Genomic DNA, 22,854 nt, shown 5'->3' on the forward strand with positions numbered 1-22,854 from the left:
CTATCAATTTTTTTTTTTAATTAATTAAATTTTAATTATTTTTAAAACTGCTCTAGGAACGTGATTCTGGAGAATGCAAAATGAAAACCTGAAACATGCATAGTCTGTAATATTGTCTGTTGTCTATGTATTTTCATAATTCTTTACTTAGACCCAACAAATTAACAAGTGATCCAAACTCCATACATCGACTAAATACATTTCAACAGCTTATTAGATAAAATAACACTTTAATGATGTAATAATATAAGAGCAAAGAAGGTAAAAAAAGAACAGGACATTCAAAGCACAGTATTCCTTGGAGCACAGGATTGACTAATATAAAACCTCCAATCGGAAGTAGCATTAAATTCTGAAGATTCTACACACAAGATGCAAACTTTTCCAGAAGCATACAAGAGTTTGCAGTATTGAAGCAGAACCACTCGTGACAAAGGTGTGAATATTTGAAAATGATGATTTGCCTGAAACAGTTGTATCAACTTAAAACATTAATTACCTGCAGCTGAAATGTCTGAGAGTGCTCTGGAGCTCGTCATTGGGAATGAGTCGCAAATGAGAGCGAGGATAATTATGGTCATAGGATTCCCAAATTCTCTCTTTTATTTTCATACTTGCATTTTAAAAACCTTTAAAATCTGAATTACACTCCCAAAGCTTCTTAAACACGCTCTAATTGAACCAAAGATGAAAGATGCACGAACATGGAATCTATAAGAATAGAGCATTATTACAAGAAAAAAAAATCATTGTCTAACTATTTCTCTGCATCTCATATTTTACAACAGTGCCTTTGGTCAGCTAGTATACCGTGTCTCAAGTCATCTAAGGTACTATCAAACTAACCATACAGAACTTACATGGATCCACGAAAAAAGCTTTCACCTTGTAAAGTTTGATTTCTTCTATTATCGAAAGAGGTAAAAGAAATTAAGTGTAAAGCTGGAGTGAAGTATATAACCTATCCTATTGAAGATGTATCACTACTATAGTCACTATATGCTGCAGGAAAGCTAATCTACATAGAAACCAGAAAGCAACATATGTCAAAAATAGAGATGGACAAGTGGCTCCCATTTTACCTCCGACAACAACTCATATCATAACCAATAAAGAAGCTGCCATCTCGCAGATTAAACGTGAAATTTGTAAAAGTCAGGTAACTGTCTACCAGGACAGGCAATGCAATTTTATCTGTTCAAAGGTTCTAACTGAACTTCCATTCTCCCAGAAGGTAGTGACTCTTTATCTGCAGTTGTTCTAGTTGAGCTCAAGAGATCAACTGAATCATCTTCCTCAAGATTACCAAACACCCAATTGCTTTTTGCAGATACCTGCTTCTTTATGCGCTGCCTTTCCTGGTATTCTAAATAAATAACAATCAAAGCACCCACTAAGAACCAAATTGCCATAGCCCAATTGAGTCCACGGGCATTTTCCACATCATATCTGTCTCCCAGATGCTTCATCCCAGTAAACAGTGCCGCGATGCCAACAACAATGGCACATCTACCAACAAATGCGTGGAAATATTCCCAAATAACCCTCTTGAAGGGTGCTTGCTCCCCATTTGCTGGCTTTTGAGGCCTTAAGAAAGCATTTACTGGCTGTATACAGGCAAAAAATATAGTAGCTAATCCAAATTTCACATGTGTTGAGCGGACATAAAACCCTCTAAGCTCAGCAACAGCAAAAAGAAGGGCAAGTAAAACAATTATTAGCCCTGAGTATTGTAAGTAAACATGAATCCGGAACCATCCGTCACCTTTAAGATGTTTTAAGTATCTGGCGGCCAATATCCCTCCGGGAAACAGGATACCCCATGCAACAAACATCATAAATCCATGCACAGCCAAAACAGGAAGCAAATCCTGTTCCGCTTCAGCTGACCCACGCATCAGTTGTACACGGATAGGCCTATTACTTGTACTGGAATGCATATTCCTATTAGTAAGATGGTCATTAGTCCATTTAGCACCCATTGCCCAAACAACTTTGAGTGGAGATGTGGGATCAATAATATTTTTACACTCTACCCTCTTTTCCCGTCTACAAGATGGGTCCAAGGGACGCGTAAACTCCAAAGTAATGATGCCATTTTCTGTTTTACACCTCACATGTGTCAAATTCTCCCGTGTAAGATGCAGGCTTAAAGCGTCTTTTCCATCAATCCAGTAAGTGTTTACATGTCCAATACCAGATTCATCCACCCAACCCACATACACATAGCTGTTCACCATTCCACTTCCAAATCCTATGGCAAGATAACCACTTTTTTTCTCGCCACGAGCTGCAATAGATATGGAATCCTTTGACAATGACCAAAAGAAAGTAACCTGTTGATCATCCAAAATGACACTGTTATTATACATATCTGATAAACCCCCATCAACAACCTCAACCCTCCAACCCATTTTCTGGTCATACAATGAATGGTAGTAGATGTTATCAGGAGTGTTCCTGTCAGGAGCCCAGACTAATTCTGTAGGACTTCCTTGAACTCCATGGGCCTCTGGACCTCCAGCATAAATAGTCTCAGTCTGATTCCTCGTCGTTGCATTTCCACCAAGCGGATCTGAAGTAATATAAAGAGCAACATCATGCCCAGCTTGGATGGAAAACTTGACTGGAACCCCTCTTTCCACTCTCAAAACAGGAGCTTCCTTTTTGTTGATGTAAAGAACCTTTGCAGGATTTGGAGGGTTGGGGTAATGCATTGCCGGAGCCGAAGATACCACCAGCGGATTATTGCCATCTGCAATGATAACACCTTGATCTTGTTTATCTTCGGCATCCAAGGGTCCAATACAGTCATTCACATGCTCCGAGACATTCAAAAACAAATGACCATAATTTACAGCCCCGTGATTCTGAGGAAGATAGTAAGGATTAATAGTATCAGGAGGCTTAATAGGCCCCAAAGCCCAAATAACCTTCATATTTGCAGTATGATTCACAGGGCGATCATACTTTCCACTAACCTTAGTCAAATGCCATCTGTATCTAACGAAGGACACCCCATCGCTCCTATGCCCATAAACCAACATTGAATTGTTTACTAAACCCACCCCATCAGGCCCTTCATAAACTGAATCAGGACAAACCCCTTGAGCAACTCCATCAACATTTTTCGCACACTCACTATACTTCGTAATGAAAAAATCATCCACAAAGGGTGCACCATCTTCCTTAAACCCTGCGACGGCAACATCGCCACCAATCATGAGATCAGAGTCTTCGGCACTGGGTTCAGCCCATCCAAAAGCCATGTAATCGGTGATCCCAATCGCAGCCTCCAACCCAATTTCAAGAGAATCCTCAGACACATTCAAACTCCACCTCAACCTGAAATTCTTCGACAAAACCTTGCAATTCTCGAACACCGTCGGAGGCGGCTTCGCCGGAGCGTCCCCACGAAGCACGACGTGGCCGAAATCAGAAGCGGCGCTGCGATCCCATACGGCGAGGACGTTGATCATGCTCCACGTAACATTGCTCAGCAAATGCACATCTAAGGTGGAGTTCTTATAGGTTCCGTGCAATCCGTCGTTGGAAACAATAAATCCGGCGGTAAGATTATCGAAACCAGTACCCGGCGCACCCCACCAGTGGACGTCGGAACCGGGAAGCATGTCAAATTGGGAAACCCTAAAGGAGCAATCGTCTGTGATTTTCAGAGATCCTCGAAGCTGGTGCTGAACCAACTCGAACTGGGACTCCGAATCGACGAGGGAGCTGTTCCGAGTGCAATTCGGAGCAGGATCCGCATACCGGAACAACAACAACAAGTGGAAGAGGAAGGGAAGAAAGAGGGATCTGCGAAGCATGAGGGGTGCAATTGTTGCACTGTCACGCAAATCGTGTGGATCGGAATCCACGGTGACGAACAGTGCAGGAGAGGGTGGTGATTGCGTTGTTTATGCGCCGTGAAAGGGTTGAAGTAGATCAGACGTTTGTGTAATTGCTCCAGGTGAAGAAATGAAGAATGTTTTACACGTTTTAAGGAGTGAAAATGGAGTTCTATTGTATTGTATGCATCACTGTCCCGTGGAATGGATCTGACGCAGTTGTCCTTACTCAGGGATTTACTTGATTCCTACTTTGTAGTATTCGAATTCTGATTTTTTTTTTTCTATATACGTTTCATTTAATAATTTTAATTAGGTTAAAATTCAGAAATTTGAAATAAATATTTTTTAAAAATAACTTATCTAAAATTAATTAAGGTTTAAATACCTTTTTGGTCCTCACCTTTGTAGTGTTTGTTGCCAATGATCATCATTTTTGACAGAATGTTTAAAATGGTTATCATCTTTACCGAATGTTTAAAATGTTCCTCATTTTCGCAATTTGTGTGTGTTATGTGTACTGTACTCTCTATCCTGACGTCAATCCACCACATAAGAGGATTTTACCAGTAAGACCCAAGAAAAAAAAAAGTTGGAAGAGGATTTTTTGGAATTTCTGATGTAGAATTCATTATTAATGTACTGCATTTTGACTTTCCTTAACCTTCGTTCAATCTCACTTTTGCCAAACATCGATGTAGTGCTGAGAATGAATTAATGTTATCAATTTAACTTCTTCCAGACTTAGATCAATTTAATTTTTTTCCAAGTTTATATCAATATCACTTACTTCAATGCTCAGATTAAGATGTTATTTTGAACATGTTGGGACTAATATCAACATGGTTTAAATAGTCTTTTGGTCCTAGTTATGGTCGACTTTTTTCACTTTGGTCCTACTTTTTAAATTGTTTTCAATTTGGTCCTATTTTTCGTTATATTTTTTCAATCAACTCCTTTCCGTTAACTCCGTCCAAATCATTAACGGATGTGAACAGTAACTGCCACGTGTCATCTTGTGATTTTTTTGATTTTTTTTTTAATTTTTTTTTAATTTTTTTTAATTTTTTTTAATTTTTTTTTAATTTTTTTTATTTAAAAAAATGTACACGTGTCAAGTTTATATTATGCCACGTGTCAGAATTAGATTTTTGTATTCAATTTGGTCCTATTATTCGTTATCTGTTTTCAATTTGGTCCTAGTTTTTTTAAAAAAATTTAACATTTTTTTCCTCTCCAAATTGAGACAAAATTTAATTTGTATATATTAAAATGCATATTTTTGTTAAATATTTTAATTTAGAATTAAATTTAGTTTAGAATTAAAACGAAAAAAAGCAATAACACCATTAATTTAATTTTTTTTTAATTTAGTATTTTTGTTCCTCTCCAAAGACAAAATACAATTTGTATATAAATGTTATATGAATATTCTTATTAAAATACATATTTTTATTAAATATTTTTAATTTAAAATTAGAGTTGGTTTAAAATTAAATATTTTTAACCTCTTAAAATTTTAAATTAATGATGTTATTGCTTTTTTTCGTTTTAATTTTAAACTAAATTTAATTCTAAATTAAAATATTTAACAAAAATATGCATTTTAATATATACAAATTAAATTTTGTCTCTAGGACCAAATTGAAAACAGATAACGAATAATAGGACCAAATTGAATACAAAATCTAATTCTGACACGTGGCATAATATGAGCTTGACATGTGTACATTTTTTTAAAATAAAAAAATTAAAAAAAATTAAAAAAAATTAAAAAAAATTAAAAAAAATTAAAAAAAAATCAAAAAAATCACAAAATGACACGTGGTAGTTACTGTTCACATCCGTTAATGATTTGGACGGAGTTAACAAAAAGGAGTTGATTGAAAAAATATAACGAAAAGTATGACCAAATTGAAAACAATTTAAAAAGTAGGACCAAAGTGAAAAAAGTCGACCAAAACTAGGACCAAAAGAGTATTTAAGCCTATCAACATAATCAAACTAATTCATTTCTTCATTTAAAAATACTACAAAACTGATTGAACTTTAAAAGATTACACACAATAACAGTACGAATAATACAATAACAATACAAGTGAACCCTATTACTAATTGCAGCCTCTTCTCAGCAACCTTCAATGACTTCTCCAAATAATTAATCTGCATCATTTGTGTCATGATAATGACATCCTTTTCATCAATACCACCATTTGTTTGAAAAAGTTGCAGTCCACATTATTGGAATCCCCACTCTGTAAATCAATAAACCAAAAATTAAAACCAAAAATTAAATCCAATTTATTATTAACACAAAAATAAAAAACAGATTGTACCCAAATTTTTTTTCCAATATTCTTTGGAGTTCTTGCCATCCTCAAAACTGTCATCTCTCCACAGCTACAAATCGGGGTTAATCCATTTCTAACAGTGCAGATACAACACGGTTGTCTCCAACGATTACAATCAGAGGTAAAGGAAGAAGTTTGGAACCGCAACATATCTATATAATGGGATTGCAGGAAGAAGAAGATTGCAACAACACCAATTGGGAATGAAGGAACAAGATTGCCAAAGCTCACCAACTGCCCAAACATTCCTTACCAAAACCCTAACTCACTTATTTATCCCTAAATATCTAATTACCACACATGTACATTACATGTAACACACCCTACAATGCTCCGTTAATGATTTAAACTGCGTTACAGAAAAGGACCAAATAAAACACCAATTGCAAAAATGAAGACCATTTGAAATATAGGTAAAAAATGAGGATCATTTTAAACATTATGTCAAAGTGAAGATCATCCGTAACAAACACTACGAAAATGGGGATAAAAAAGTATTTAAGCCATTAATTAAATATGATTCTTTTAAAAAATAAAAGTATGATTTAAAAAGAGAAAAACACGTGATAAAAACAAAAACTCTGTTTCTTTTATTAAAAAAATACCTTTTAAAACAAATAATAACAAACAATTCCGTTCTATCTCAACTATTTAATATTGTAATTTTTATTTATCTCTCAATTAGGAGAAAAATGAGTTGAAATTGTTTCCTGAACTCTTTTTTTGTATTGTCCTTATTGTACTTTCAACCTATATTTTAAAATATTTAACATAATTTAAAATATGAAAAGTTAGTATATTTAAAAGTTTACAAAAATCTAAATTTAAAAAGATAGTAAGATAAAATCAATTCATACATACTTAATAATAACAGAAGAAAAAGTACTGAACAAAAATATAATAAATTCTGTTTTGTTGAACTGAGTGATTACAATTATATATAGTTTTGGTATTTGATATATACACGGGTGCCCTTAATCTTGTAACATCGAAGTGATCCCAAATCATGACATTTTTTCATGTTAGAATTAATGTGACCACAATGAACAATTGAGGGTGCGTTTGTAAGCACTTTTTGAGAGAATTGATTCTATTTAATGTTGAAAAATCAATTTTGGTTGATAAAGAAATTAGAAAGAATTGTTTTTTTTTTACATAAATTTTCTATCTACAATTGATTTTAGACATTAATTTTGGATACTTTTAAATAATTTTTTAGCATAAATTGATTTTGGATATTTTCAAAAGTGAAACCAAACATGCACCGAGTGGAGTTACTACGACTTTCTTCTTATTTCTTCATACTTTATAATGGAAATGTAAAAGTGGAAAGGAAAAAGTACATATACATATCTATATTATTTGTAGTGGATATTCGGAGACAAGCACCAAAATTATATTTTAGTGGTATTTATATATTTATTCCATTAAACCTTTTTATCGTGCTCCATTTACCAACCTAGCAACGGTAGGTGACAAAAAAATGGTTTGTTGAAGTCTTCAACCTTTTATACTTGTTCTTCTAGCATATAAAAATTTGTTGAAGACTTGAAGAAATTCAACTGATGTGACAATGCAAAAGGTTTGAACTGGATGACCCTCCAATTGAAAAACAATTAATCTTCTTAAGATGATTTGTTGATTGGACTTCATAAGTTTTCATAAGTAAGCTTCATTTGTAGATCAATATCTCACGCCAAACTCTGAAAATGAGGATGATGAGTGATCATGATAGAAGTTAACAAATGGAACTTATGATACCTGTTTTTCTCCACTGGGATAAAAGGGATAAAACCATTCAAAGAGGGTTCAAAGTAAATATTCTTTCTTCAAAGGATTAGTAAGAATATCATAAGCAGAGTCTTGCACCAGATTGTCCACAAGGTGGCTTCACACAAATCCCACCTATTTCACATAATAGTTCAAATATTCCTCCATAAAATTTTGAACTTATTGGCTTCATGCATAAAAGAAAAGCAGTGAGTTTGTGTTTACCTTGGTCTGTTACATCTCTGTGCTACAAATGCATTTTAGGTTGTTCTAGGCAAGGTATTCTAGTATCTGGTCTGGTTACGTGTTTTTTCTATTACAAATCAGATAATGGTAGTACTTCTTGTACCTTGTTTACTTTCTTTTTATTGTGTGCTGATTTAGAAAAAACCTGCAAAAAACAGATAGATTCTGACTTGTGAATTCAAACTTTCTAGAAATTAAGCTTGGACTTTATCGTGAATCAGAACGGATGGTTTTGACCGGCAAAGGGAGAATTTAAGTGATCACATTCATAACTCTTACCACAGAAATTTCTCGAATTTAATACAGCAAACAAGTAGTCAACAAATTTACTAAAATTTTGTAAGATCTAGAACAAAATTTCGAATTGAGAGTAATGGAGATGTTCACACTACGAATTGTGGATCTGACTGTGAATGCATGCACACACGAATGATGTTCCCTTCTCAAGCGTGGAAGTCAACTTCCAACTCTGAATAGATTTCATTTATATGCAGTATTCTCTGTAGTCTAGATCAGTATGTTGGAAGTTACGTATTGATTAGAAATAAGATGATTTAAAAGTATATAAATGAATATAAATCTGATATTAGAGTCATAGTTAATCTCTGTTGGGCTGGTATCAGACCGCATATTTCTAACAAATATAATGCAAATTGTATAGTAAACTAAATTCAAGCACAAAAGCTATTATGTCTGTCCTTTACTATGATAGTTTTTTTAGTAAAATGAGTTCATAATTTTAAATTTCAGTATATACAAAACATAAGCATATGCATAGGCTCATAACTATAACTGTGAAAATGGGTTAGAGAGCGAGCTAATTCGTCTCACCACAGGTTTGAGTCGGGTTGGGTTGAAAATTTTTTACAAATTTTTATCTGATCCACTTAAAATCTGACTCACCCAAGTTGAACTTGTAGTAAGTTGGGTTGACTTACCAACTTGCAAATAAAGGGTCACACAAGTGTTTTTTCTTAAGTTGGACTTTGCATTTGGGTCATATTATTTTTTTTTAACACATAGATAATTTGTATTTTGTATTTTTGGTTCGTATTTGGATTATATTGAAGTTTATTTAGATTTTAATTAAAATTATAATTTAGTTTTGATGAAAAAAATAAAAAAAATCTGTTTTTTAAATTAAATGAGCATATGAGCCAACCCGTTTAATCTACTAACCCGTGATGGATCGGGTCGAGTTTGAATTTTTTTGGCTCGCTAATAAATGAGTTAGGTTAGATTGACTCATTAAATGATAAGTTTCTGGTGGATCAAGTCGAGACAAATCATAATATCCGTTTTGACAGTTCTACTGAACAAAATTAATTTGAGTAAACAAAAGGGTAAGGATCGTTTATTAAATTCTTATTACACTATAATTTTGATTATAAAATGAATCTAAAAAAATATTCTGAATAACAAATTTACTGAAATAGACTTAAAATTTATTGGAATCAAAAACTATTTTTCTGAATACATTTGGTGTGAAGTTTATTATATTAAAAAGAAAAATTATAATTTGAATTGTGATATAGCAGTTGATATATGAATAGTCAACCCTTCGCTTTAATATGTACAGATTTTGTCAGCGCCTTCACTTTAATGGGCAACTCATTTAAGTTTCTTCACATTCTATTCAAAACCTATGGGCCAGTAATTAATTTTACATTAACTATTTTTCGGATAATTTTCAAATAAAATTTATTTACAAACATATGCGTTAACAATATTGTTTTTCTTTCAAGTTTAAAAGTTTACTTCAACAATTTAAAATCTTGTGATTTAAAGAAATTCCCTATTATAATAAAGCATCTCAAATTCTAATAGAAAAATAGGTTAACTTTAGCTTGACAGGTCATTTTGTCAATATAAAGGCGTGACAGCAGGGCATATGGTGATAGTCAACCATTCCTCTTAAAGTAGTTTGGGAGATTTAATTTTTTTTAAAAATTCAAATGCTTTTTATATAAAACAACTGTTTATAAAAATGTTAAATGTTTGAGAAATATTTTGGAATTTAATAAAAACTTTTTAAAATAGATAATTTTGTGGAATCTGAAATTTTGTAATTTACAGTTTTTTTAATATTATTATAATAAATAACAGTAGTTATTTTATTATTAAAATAGTATAATTTGTGGATATGTTGAAAGATAGTTTTAAGGTATATATGGTTTAAAGAGAAAATAGGAGTAATGGTATGATGTAGGAGCAGATATGGGTGGGAATTTAAAACCCAATAATGAGGAAATGCAAGTGCCCCAATTTTGCGGCTGTTGAAACAACATGTTGAGAGGGAAAGGTTTCATCACATTAAAGAACTCCATAAATTCTTCTGACTTTATACATCTTTTCAATTGAAATAAATTAATCCAATGCAACGTATTTTCTAAAAAGTAAAATTAACTAATGATTATCTTCGGCATGAGGCAAATAAAAGTTGGAACCAAACATCAACTAACAAACATAGAGTGAATCCATGGGTCAATACTAGCTGAGCTAGCTATGAAGTTTGTCAAATATCACAACTGCTCTATAAATTATTGCATCCACACATGCCTCCACCCAACACTGACCAAACTTTATTTTGAAGCTGTGTTAAGAGGATTCTAACTTTGATTCTGAAATTACACATATATGCTATATATAATAAAGATGACTTTATTTTTCTTTTTTCTCAAATAATGTTGTTTTGTGCACAGTGTATATTAAACATAACTTTACTTTAATTAATTTTATGCTAATATGTCGAGTTTGCACAATCAATATAAGATTTCTATATCTTTTTTAAGTGAACTTGTGCGTAACAGGCACAACTTCAATTATTTTATTTTCAAATTAAAGTTGTATATAATAAAAACGATTTTTAATATAACATATTTTAAATTGAAGTCGTAATTTATTTGAAGGAATTATTATTTCTAATAAATAATGGTGTTATTAATATAAGAAGAATGCTAACCAGTGTTCTAAGATAACTGGTTAAGGAATAGTTAATATGCATTGGTTACATCATTTTTACATTTTTATATTGAAAGTTTAAATTATTAAATATATTAATTAAAATAATATAAATGTATATAACAAATTTTATAAAGACAAAAATACTCTTTTAAATTTTTGGACAATAATTTTATGATACAAAACAAAGATTTTGAAATTTTTAAGGTTTCTACTAAAATGTAGGAAAAACTTGTTGATACTTGAAGAGTATCTCAATGAAAATTTCAAATTGTATATTTTGTTTGTAAAATTTTTAGATATTTAACACTATTTTTTGTTGGTTGTTCTCTTAATTTAAATTTGCTTATGTTTAATTTTTACCAACATTAAAATATTATTATTTTATTATTAAATTATTTTATAATTTTTATTGGTGGGTATTAAATAAAATATGAAACACACTTGTACAACATTTATGAGTATTTTTGTCCTTTAAATAAAATAAAATTGTATTAATGATTATTAAGTCAGATTTCATTTAATATCAAAATGAATCATGTATTTTTGTAAGATTCAAGAATATTAATTATCCTTAACACATGCTGTCATAATCTTGGTTATCAAAACCTTTAATATAAACATATGTACAAATCTTAATATTGTTTTGTGAATGATAGATAGAAAATGAAGTGAATTATGAGTTTATATTTTAACAAAATTATGTTTTACGAGAACAACTGCCTAACAAGTTCAATTGTTTAAACAAGCCATAACATTTAAGATGAGTTTTTTGAAAGCATATGCTTTCAAACCACGAGAAAGGCTACACTCACTACCATTAAGCTATATTATATTGATGACGACTACAAATTTGTGATAGTGAAATCTAAGACAAAAACATACGTATCACGTTGCATACATTATGGGATAACGAGTATCAATAACGAATACAAGTATTTTTTAAACAAATTTGACATCAATAAGAGATTAACAAAATTAAAACACCTTACTTTTACTAAAAAAATTTAGATTGAATTCAATCAACACAAATCTCTCCATAATTTCTGTAAATACAATAGGACTATTTCCATAATTCTTTGCGAAATTACAAGGGATAATGGGACACAGAGGAACACGATGCATTTAAATAAGTTTCACGGTGATGAAGCCGTATTGTGTTTTTCCTTCCCCCAACATATTTAATTAATTAATATATGATTTTAGTTTTCAAAGATGGTTATAAATGTGACACTCTCACAGTGACAAACTCCTTTTCTATATGAAATGCCAACTCTGATGTTCAACATGTTCGCAACTCATCAGCCTCGGTTTATGGTCGTGCTATTTTTGTCCATCGAGATCATCACCTTGAGATGCAGTTCCACCACGCAAGAGCTTCACGCGGCTTCTCGGCCACGCCAGAGTCTTCAACGGCGTCGTTTCAGGCAGTTCTCAGTGACCCCAGCGGAAACTTTTCCCTCGGCTTCCTCCGCATGAACCGAAACCAGCTGGCACTAGCCATCCTCCATGTGGCATCCTCGGAGCCTTTCTGGGTGGCCAACCCAACCCGCGCAGCTTCCTGGTCCGACACCACGCGCCTCTTCTTCAACGGTAGTCTCGTGCTGTCGGACTCCGAAACGCGCGTTTGGTGGTCAACCGCCACAAACGGAGACCGCGCGGTGCTCCTCAACACCTCCAACTTGCAGGTCCAAGCCCAAGGCAGTCCCCTCTGGGAGAGTTTTGACTTTCCCACAAATACCATCGTCCAGGGCCAGAATTTCACCTCCAAAATGTCTTTGTTATCCTCCAACGGATTATATTCGTTGCGGTTAGGCAGCGATTTCATGGGACTGTACGAAGAAAATAAGGATTTATACTGGAAACGCACAGTACTGGAGACGAAAGCGGAGGTGCAGGAAGGTAAGGGACCGATTTACGCCCGAGTCAACGCGGAGGGTTACCTCGGGATGTATCAGACAAACGACGAGAAGCCCGCGGATGTTCAAAAGTTCAACAGCTTCCAACAGGCTGTCACAGCGGCGTCGTTTTTGTTCGTGCGGATGGAACCGGACGGGAATTTGAAAGGTTATTACTGGGACGGTTCCAACTGGCTAACTAACTACCAGGCTATTTCTGAGACCTGCGAACTCCCCCGCTCCTGCGGGTCCTACGGTTTGTGCACGCCCGGCGTGTCTGGATGCTCCTGCTTAGATAACCAGACCCGGTTCGAAGCGGGTGGGTGTTTCAACGATGTTGGTGGAGAGTTGTGTGGGGAGGAAGGGATTGGTGGGAGGGAAAGCGGGTACCGGGTGCTGAGAAGGACCGGCGTGGAGCCACCGCATAAGGAGCTCCTGAGCCACGTAACGACGTCGTCCTTGGCGGAATGCGAGGAGGTATGCGAGAAGAACTGTAGCTGTTGGGGAGCGCTGTATAACAACGGCACCGGGTTTTGCTACATGTTGGATAGTCCGATCGGAAGCATGTTGGGTACCGGGGATGCGACAAAAGTGGGGTATTTCAAAGTTAAAAAGGGGGAGGAGAAAATAAACGGGTTTGGGTACGGGTTGCAGTTGTGATTACGGTTTTGGTAGTGGTTGGGATTATTGTTGTTGGGACGGGGCTTTGTGTGAGGAGATGGAAAAGGAGAAGAGGAGTGAAGGAAGAGGATTGGGCCTCGCCCGGCCCGTATAAAAATCTTGGATCTGCGAGTTTTAGATCCATCGAAATGAGCAGTAGATAGAGAATGACGGAAGGGGTGACGCATTGGTGTTGGTTGACAATGGTGGCGCGTGGTGGGGACCATCCAATCTAATATTTGTTTTTTCCCATGGCAGTGTCATGAGTGATGCTTTGACACTTTTGACCTTTCCTTATTTATACGTGAGTGAAGTGGGCGAAAAGGTGGAGGGGCTGTTTGGTTTCTCACCCACCCACCGCGAGGGGAAGCAAGTGGCGATTTGGGTGTGAAGAGTGTGGAAATATTAATTCCCATCACAGACTCCACTTAAATTAAATTAATTCTTCTCTTGTTTTCCTATCACACTTCTTTTTTTATACTTCTATTTCACTTCACAGTGCTGCCGCCCCCGTGCATAAGTTCAAACTAATCAGCAACCAGATTAGCTCAACGAGATTTATTAATGATTAATTAGCAACGCTATTAGCTCAACCAGGAGATTTATTAATGATTGATTACAACCGCTGTTAGCTCAACCACGAGATTTGTTAATGATTAATTAGAAATGTTGTTCGCTTAGATATTTAAAGTAATTAAAGATTTGTTCGTAACATTATCGATTTTCCAATCTACCATTTAGTTAATAAGGATTTGAGTTCAGACACCGACTTTTATTCCAGGAGGGACTGATAAGAAAAGATAAATTTGTAGTTAACGTTGTTAGGTTTACGAAGGCTTTTACTTCTGAAAAAAAACGTCCAAATTAGATCTGAGCTCAATTATATAAGATATTGACACAATTTTTAATCTGAAATCTTAAGATAATAAGCTTATGGGTTTTTATCTTATATAGTGTTCTATTTTTTTATATCTAGTCAATATGAAACTTAGATTCGTTCCTAATTATATTTTTCTAAAGATTTAGGAACATATCTGAAAGATATATTTACATAAATAATAATTAAAAATTACTTTTTAAAGATGTAAGATTACAATCGTCAAATTATCAATATATCATTTGGAATATTCATAAATTTAAAATTAAATTTTGTATTGTCAAATTTTTAAAATTTAAATGAATTGTATTTTTCGAATTATCTTTCGACTTTAGTTGTGTTTAATGAGAATTTTGATTTAATACTCGTTTAATTTATTCTTAATGAACTAAAAAAGTTCGAAGTCAATTTCTTTTTTAATTACACTAATAATTTTTTTTTTCAATTTAAATTGAAGGGTTTTAATTCCGGATTTCATAATCAACACAAAATTGATGTGTAATTTCTTTAATATTATGAATCAACTTTATAAAAATGTTCAATTTATTGAATTCTTTTTCAATATGAACTTCAATAGAAAAAATTCATTAATTTTTCTTCAATAGTCATGTTTTTGAGCTTTTATATAAAGGTGGAATGGTGTATGAAGATTAAGTGGCGATAAAAAACAAATAACATGTAGATAGATTAGTAGAATCGCTTAATAAATGAGAAATGTAAAGTTCATAAATATAAATGGTAGGAAAATAAATGATCAAGAATAAAACAGAAGATAGTAAAGGAAATATACAAAAACGATAATTTAAATTACAACAATCATTATTGGATATGTCATTTTCTTGTTGGTAACATTAAAAAAGTATTTGAGTTCTAACCACAATTTGTCACAAATTTTTTGTAAATAAACATCCTATTTTCATTTTCTCTCATTTTTTTTTTGTTAATTAAGTCAAAATAAAAAAAAAATTACATAATTTGCAGTATCAGTATAAAATCACTCACTTTAAGTCAATTATGCTTATTAACCCCATGTTTTGTGGCAACTACATATGTCTTAACTCTTTCCAATCTCACATAGTTCATTTTCGATCTTATTTAACGATAGTTCTCTCGATGCATTTCTTGAGTTATTGATCATTTTTCAACTCTCACTTATATGTTGCTTTTACCTCGATTTCCTTTTATTTCAATTATCTCTAATTATTTACTTCTCAATTCTTTTCTAGATATTTTAATCTTTCAATGTATTTATCTCGATCCTTTTCGATGCATTTATCACGGCAGCCTCTTTCGATTTCAATGTCCTCAAACAAGTTGTTATCTCAGAAAAAAAAAATTAACTTTCAAAATTGCTGAAAAGATAGAAGGAAACTGTTACACTAATTGGATACTACAGGAAAACAAATAAATATAAGAATAATAATATATTTATCGGTATGTCTTGAATTTAAGATATCAATTGCTTACGTACTGTCTAGAAATTCATCTCAGCAACAAAAATTTAAACGCATGATTAAACTATGATGTTTATTTAATTAAAAAAGACAATTTGTATTTCAACGATAGTTTTTAAATTACATAAGTTAATTTGACTGAAGTGAACTTATTAATTTCATGAACTTATTTTAATAAATTACAAACATGCTTCCCCAAAAGGCTTCTAATAATAATTTGAGATGAAATTTTCGAAGTAAATTTGATGGGTCTTTCTTCCTACACCTCCAAACATTTCTTTTGCACCTCCAAAATTTTTTTAAATTCCCAAAATACCCTTTGACCATTTAAGGAAATTCACGAACATCACACACCCCAAAAATACTTTCGGAAGTCGATTTCCGAAAGTCAAAATATATAACTTCCGAAAGTCAAAATATATCACCAGAAGTCGACTTCTGGAAGCCAAAATATATCACCGAAAATCGACTTCCGAAAGTCAAAATATATCACTGAAAGTCGACTTCCGAAAATAAAAAATCATTACCGGAAGTCGACTTCCGGAAATCAAAAAACAATACCGAAAGTCGACTTCCGTAGATAAAAAATTAAGTGATTTTAAATATTTTTAATTCTTTCTCAAATTTATATTTTCTAACTTATTTTATTTTATTTTTTAAAACATATATTAAAAATTTTAAAACATAAATTTTAAAAAAAATTACTTTAAAAAATAAAAAAAAATAATAGAAATACTAAATAAAAAATTTAAAAATAAAATTTAAAAATAATTTAAATTAAAATAATAAAACTTCAAATTTAAATATATATATATATATATATATATATATATATATATATATATATATATATATATATGTTATAAGATCATGTATGGGGGCTGACGTTTGCCCAGTGTCGGAAGGTCAAGGAAGTTGGTGACTTGATGACAGGGGAGTCGACGACCGAAGTCTCAGTGAATGGCGGCCGTAACTATAACGGTCCTAAGGTAGCGAAATTCCTTGTCGGGTAAGTTCCGACCCGCACGAAAGGCGTAATATATATATATATATATATACCCTGGAAGTCGACTTTTGTATATGTATATATATTTTCTTTTTTATTTTTTTAATTTAAAATTTTATTATTTAAAAAAAAATTAAATATTAAATAAAATAAAATGAAGGAGAATAAATTTTTTATTTTTTTGTTTTCTTATTTAAAGTTTAATATTATCTTAATTTTATATTTATATTTATTTTTCAGTATATTAAATAAAAATAAAATTATATATATAGATATTAATATTTTAAAAAATATATATATTAAGAAATATGAAAACATAAAAAATAAATGAAATAATAAACTAAAAAATCATTAAAAGTTAAAAAGTATAAATTTTAAAAAGAATTAAACATATTCAAAATAAATTGTTTTTTGACTTACGGAAGTCAATTTCTGGATAATTTTTTTGACTTCTGGAAGTCGACTTCCAGAAATATTTTTTGACTTCCGGAAATATTTTTTGTTTTCTGAAAGTCGACTTCCGGGAATATTTTTAGACTTTCGGAAGTTGACTTCCGGTGATAATTTTTGACTTCCAGAAGTCGACTTCCGGTGATACATTTTGACTTCCGGAAGTTAACTTTCAGTGATATATTTTTACTTTTGGAAGTCGACATAATTTTGAGGATGTGGTGTCAGCGTGTTTCCTTAAATGGTCAAAAGGTGTTTTGGGAATTTAAAGAAAGTTTGGAGGTGTAGAAAAAATTTTGGAGGTGCAGGAAGAAAGACCCAATTTGATTTATCTCAAGCTGTGTATCACAATGAATTGGGTTTAGGATCCAACCAACAAAGAAAGGGCCTGGTAGAAACTTAAGCACTCTAGTACTTTTGAGGGCTCCTTCCTGCACCCCCAAAGTTTTCGTTACTTCCCATTCTGTCCCCTCCTAATTATATCTTAAATATTTAAATATAACTTTCATCTTCCTCCTCCCTGACAGTGAAAACCTTGCACCCAAAGCCTTCTTTACTTTCACTTGGTAAGCAATACTTTTTGTGAATGGGAAAACGTACAAATTACATATAGATCAAATCCATTTTAGACCGTGTAATATAAAAACTGATTTTAAGCAGTATAGTTTAATGTTTAAAAATATATTTTGAATTATATAATTTAAACATGTATTTCAAATGGTACAGTCTATAATATACTTTTTTATTTACTTAAATTAGAATTTTACTCCAAGTTTTTTATTTGAAATATGTTTCTAGGTTACATAATTCAGAAATATGCTTTATTTTGTATAATATAAATCACGAACTGTATAAGAAAATTTAAAACATATTTACAAATATGTTTGAATTTAAAAATATATCCGAAGTATGTTTTTAAATTTCTCTGTCGAAAAATCTAAATCGTATATTTAATTTTTGTCAACACCCGTAGAAATCCATGAAGAAATCATGCGTAGGAAGAAATTGCGAACTTTGATGAATTGTAAAGCCCACAGGAAGATCCACTCCAAATCTTCATTGCACGCTGTGCGCATTCCCCTATCCACCTGAAATTTTAAAACCCCGAAATCTGAGAAAATAATAACAACAACGATGATACTAATATTATTATTAATATATTTATAATTTTGTTTTCGTATTCATAAATCAATCATACAATTTTATAGTTAAAATTCCAACACGATCATTTTATGAAGTCGCGTTAAATATAATTATATTGTAATAATTAAAGATCTATGTATATGAATTTATAAGAAACAATTAATTTTGGTGTAAATAGAGATTTATTTGCGAGATTGATAGAATGTTGGGGGCACGTATTTTTGGTGCGTGTGAGTGTGTAATCTGTTGCATAAAAGCTACACGTAATGTAAAGAATAAATGCTCTTCCAGTAAGAGGAAGCAACAGAAACGAATATTCTTTATAGCACATTACACTCTGCTTTCTACATGAATATATCCATTATAGGTTCTATACTTTACATTATGCTTTATACACCTATATATATCCATGGAGAATTGCTAACACGTAACAAGCACAAATAATTAACAAAGAGTGTGAGAAAATAACGTGTTTGCTTTTGGAATGACATTTGAATGGACCATATTAATTTTAAATATTTGCTTCTTGGCTTGTACAAGGTGTTTTCATAAAAGTGTTTGGAAAAAAGTGGAAATGAGGATTCATAATAATTGGTGTTGAGTAGAAGAGAGTTATTCATAGATTTCTCTCCACTTAGATAACTCTAAACTCACTACAAAATAGTTCAAGACTGAAGCAGATAAAATACTCATTTTAGACTTAAAAAAAGTTCAATTAGTTCTAATATTTTTCAATTAAATTAATTATAAAATTATTAAAAAAAGACTTCAAATTTTTTTAGTATTAATATACTTCTATTAAATTAATTATGAAATTATGTTTAAAAAATATCTCAATTTTTTTTAATACTAATATATTTTATTAAATTAATTATAATTTTTTGTTTGAAAATAAAATTTAATTAAATTATTATCATTGTTAATTTTGATTGGTATTAAAAAATGACATTTAATGAGTTAAAACCATTTTTCAATAACTTATAATTTTATTTAAAAAAAAAATAATGATTAATTATCTTTATTCTCTTATAATCAATTATTATTATTATTTTCTTCTTTTATCTTTCTAGTGATTCCATTCCTTGCGTCTCATTATTTTCTTATAATTTAGAATTCTTCTTTTTAGGACTCAGACAAATTATATTTATTGAATCACATGTTGTTTGTGTGTACCAATATTTTTATCTTTATTTTTAGTTAGCATGCTTTATTTTTAATTATATTGATATTATTTTTATCTATTTGTTAAATTTGTATTAAGATTAAAAATGTGTTTTTTGTCCAGTTTATTTATTCATATTTTATGATTTATAAGTTTTGAGAATTCTTCTGCATGTATTTTGATAAGAAGTTGAACTTTTTGTCTGAATATCATAGAACTATTAATTAGATTAATGTTTAGCTTATATATAAATAATTTATATAAAATCTCTAATAAAATAAATAAAAATTGAAATTGAAAATAATATAAAATTAAATAAAATTAATTATGAAAATTTAATAAATAATGTATATAAAAAAGTAAAAAGATAATATAAAATAAAATACTTCATTCTTAAAGTTTACGGTTGATTCTATCAATTATAAGTGCATCAACTTGTTATGCATAAATAACTTCACACATTATATTAGATTTGTTGTCCAAAAATCTTCACGTGCAGCTCTACCCCCTCGTGCCAATGCTAACTAACGCAATCTTTATAAATAATTATCATAGTAGTGAAAAGAAAAAAAAAAAAACATTCTTTGGTTGTATATGTTTTTAAAGAAAATAATAATAATGGTCAATTGAAATTTTTTAAGAACTTACACCATTTCCAAAATTTCAGAACCAAATTATTTCATATTAGCAAAAAAGCCTATATTTATCCTGTATGCATGATCGATGGGATTTGTGAAATTAAGGAGCTAACAATTTAGTTGATACGAAAGTCTTGTCATAAATTGAAAAAAGAAGAACTTACTATATTACATTTAATTAATCATACAAACATAATCCTTAAAAAAGATATAGTAATCAATAAAATAAATTAAATAGCAATCGATGTAGAAACAAATAATTGAAATTAATAGTCATATATTTCTAATCCTCCGGTCCAATGTACCAATGTACGAACAAAACAACTGTACCATTTGATTCCCTATCCCTTGTCGACCAAAAAGATTGTGTATCTCCAACTAAAAAGTAAAGTAAAACAATGAAAAAAATTCAAGAAAACAAAATTAGTTAGAAAATTATATGTATTATTTTAGGACTACTGCTTAAAATAAAATTATCTTCATCATATCAACCATTACATATTTTCACATGTTGTCCCTACTATCGAGGAACTATGTTTGTCGGATTTCCCTTCTGCATATTCTTTACGAAATATGTACGTACTTTCATTGTTTTTAGTTGGAAATCTTACTAGTAATATCAAATTAGGAAATAATCAATTCGTTTTTAAAAACATTCAATGATGGATAGATTTCTACCTTATTTCGTGTAAATATTTTTTTTTATTATGGAATCCAGCTTTTTTCTTAATAGAATTCTTAATAAAAGCCTAGTAATAAATTCTTCAATAATTCGAGATTTAAAAACCAAAATATTTGTGTGAGAGCATTCTGAATTACATTTACTCAAATACACATTCCAATTAGGTTGAACAAATTATTTTTTTTTTTTTATCAAAATAGACCCTAATACTTCTTACTCCATTATAGCCTTCTTTTAGATAGCCTTTTAGTAGTTTGTTGGTGGTGACACTTTTAGTTTAACGGCAAAGTAGGTTTCTCTTGATTAAAGTATAATCTCATTTCTGAACTCATCACTTTCCTCAAGTGCAACGTTTTTCCCAACAAAATATTTATGCAGAAGAGCATATTTTTTCCATATCCACGCATTCAAACACAGAGAGAGAATCAAACACGCAATAATGTATTCATTAAATAGGAACAACTAAGTTACTTGCTGTGTAATGTCACAACAAAAGATGTGTGAAGAATAATTCTTCGCTGGGCTTGGAAAACATAGATTTTATTTAGCCGTGTGCGAGACATTCTCGAGTAAAATTATGAAATTCAGATGTGGTTCCCTCATGAAAGGATGCTGTTGTCTGTGTACCATCGTGATGTGTTTTATCTTTCAGTTGTTTGTCTGAAATCTGAATGATTTCCCCCAGCGTACACAAGTTACAAAAATAATTGTGCTCAGTCAAATTTTGTTCGTGTGTGACACAAATCAATTGTGTCCATGAAACTTTGCTTAGCCACCAAGTTAAATCACCTAAAATTACTGTCACTCAGGTGAATGTTTCTTGTGGGTTCCTTTTTTGTCTGAGATGCGTATGTTCTTAATTTCCATTTGGGTAATTTTTATTAATAATCTTTTGTTTAGTGTGAGTTTTCTCTTTATAGGTTGTCAATGTGGTTGCAATCAGATGCATCCCGAGACATTAAATTTCTTTTTCATTTGGTCCATGGACATGAATTTTTATCCAATACACTACGCAATACACGTATCTGTCCCTCCCCTATTTAGCTGGAGAGTGAAAACTGAGAGCCTAATCATCAATAAACGCCTTCATTTAGTTGACGGGAGAAGCTAAAACTGATACAAAAAGTTACTTAATTTAGACCTTTAAACTTCCTTTAATGAGCAGGTTGAAAATTTGTGCTTCCCACGTAACTGAAAAATAAATAAATTAATAAGCACTACGAAAGAAGGGACATTGAAAGTTGGATTTCGCTTTCCACCCTCGTTTTCCTCTGTCTATATTTTGAAAATCGGAAAGGATAAGCTTTTTGTGTAACTTACAACAATAGCTAACACGGAAAAAAAAAATGTTAGAGCAAAAGTAATGAATTTGTAGCCTGACTTGAATTCGTGGGTCCAACCGTCACCCTCATCCTTGCATTTTCCTCTCCATTTCGCCGTCAGCTTCGTTATCTTGTTACTGTGTCTGTCATATTCATCCCAACCCACATGTCAACACTTGTCAAGGTATCAAGCCAGGGAAAAAAATACCATCCTTCAACCAATAACAACACTTGCTTTTCGCACAAACTCACCAAGCTCAACTCAACCCTAACTAAAATTGCATACTATTCAATGCCTCATCATGACTTACATATTTTTTCACTAACCAATTCATAATTAACTCGGGATACAAATTGACCATGTTTTTATCATACAGGGTCAAACC

General features: G+C 31.5%; 2 protein-coding genes across 2 annotated transcripts; one reads left to right on the top strand and one right to left on the bottom strand.

Annotated features, from left to right (window-relative positions):
• Positions 1-311: 311 nt before the first annotated feature.
• Positions 312-4,065, bottom strand: LOC114184537 (cytochrome b561, DM13 and DOMON domain-containing protein At5g54830-like). The gene has a single exon (XM_028071848.1). It carries the CDS (start codon positions 3,825-3,827, stop codon positions 1,191-1,193), a length of 2,637 nt encoding a protein of 878 aa, XP_027927649.1. The 5' UTR covers positions 3,828-4,065; the 3' UTR covers positions 312-1,190.
• An 8,337-nt stretch (positions 4,066-12,402) lies between these two features.
• LOC114184217 (PAN domain-containing protein At5g03700) lies at positions 12,403-14,371 on the top strand. Its single transcript, XM_028071532.1, is given in 3 exon segments — positions 12,403-12,554; positions 12,557-13,716; positions 13,719-14,371. Coding segments are annotated over 3 exon segments (1,452 nt in total). The 5' UTR covers positions 12,403-12,442; the 3' UTR covers positions 13,899-14,371.
• The last annotated feature ends 8,483 nt before the right edge of the window (positions 14,372-22,854 follow it).

Source organism: Vigna unguiculata, chromosome 1 (assembly GCF_004118075.2).
Source record: "Vigna unguiculata cultivar IT97K-499-35 chromosome 1, ASM411807v1, whole genome shotgun sequence".
Classification (NCBI taxonomy): domain Eukaryota; kingdom Viridiplantae; phylum Streptophyta; class Magnoliopsida; order Fabales; family Fabaceae; genus Vigna; species Vigna unguiculata.

Bases quoted from the DNA above. Each gene is read 5' to 3' on its own strand.
- LOC114184537 (XM_028071848.1), bottom strand. From the start codon at position 3,827: ATGCTTCGCAGATCCCTCTTTCTTCCCTTCCTCTTCCACTTGTTGTTG.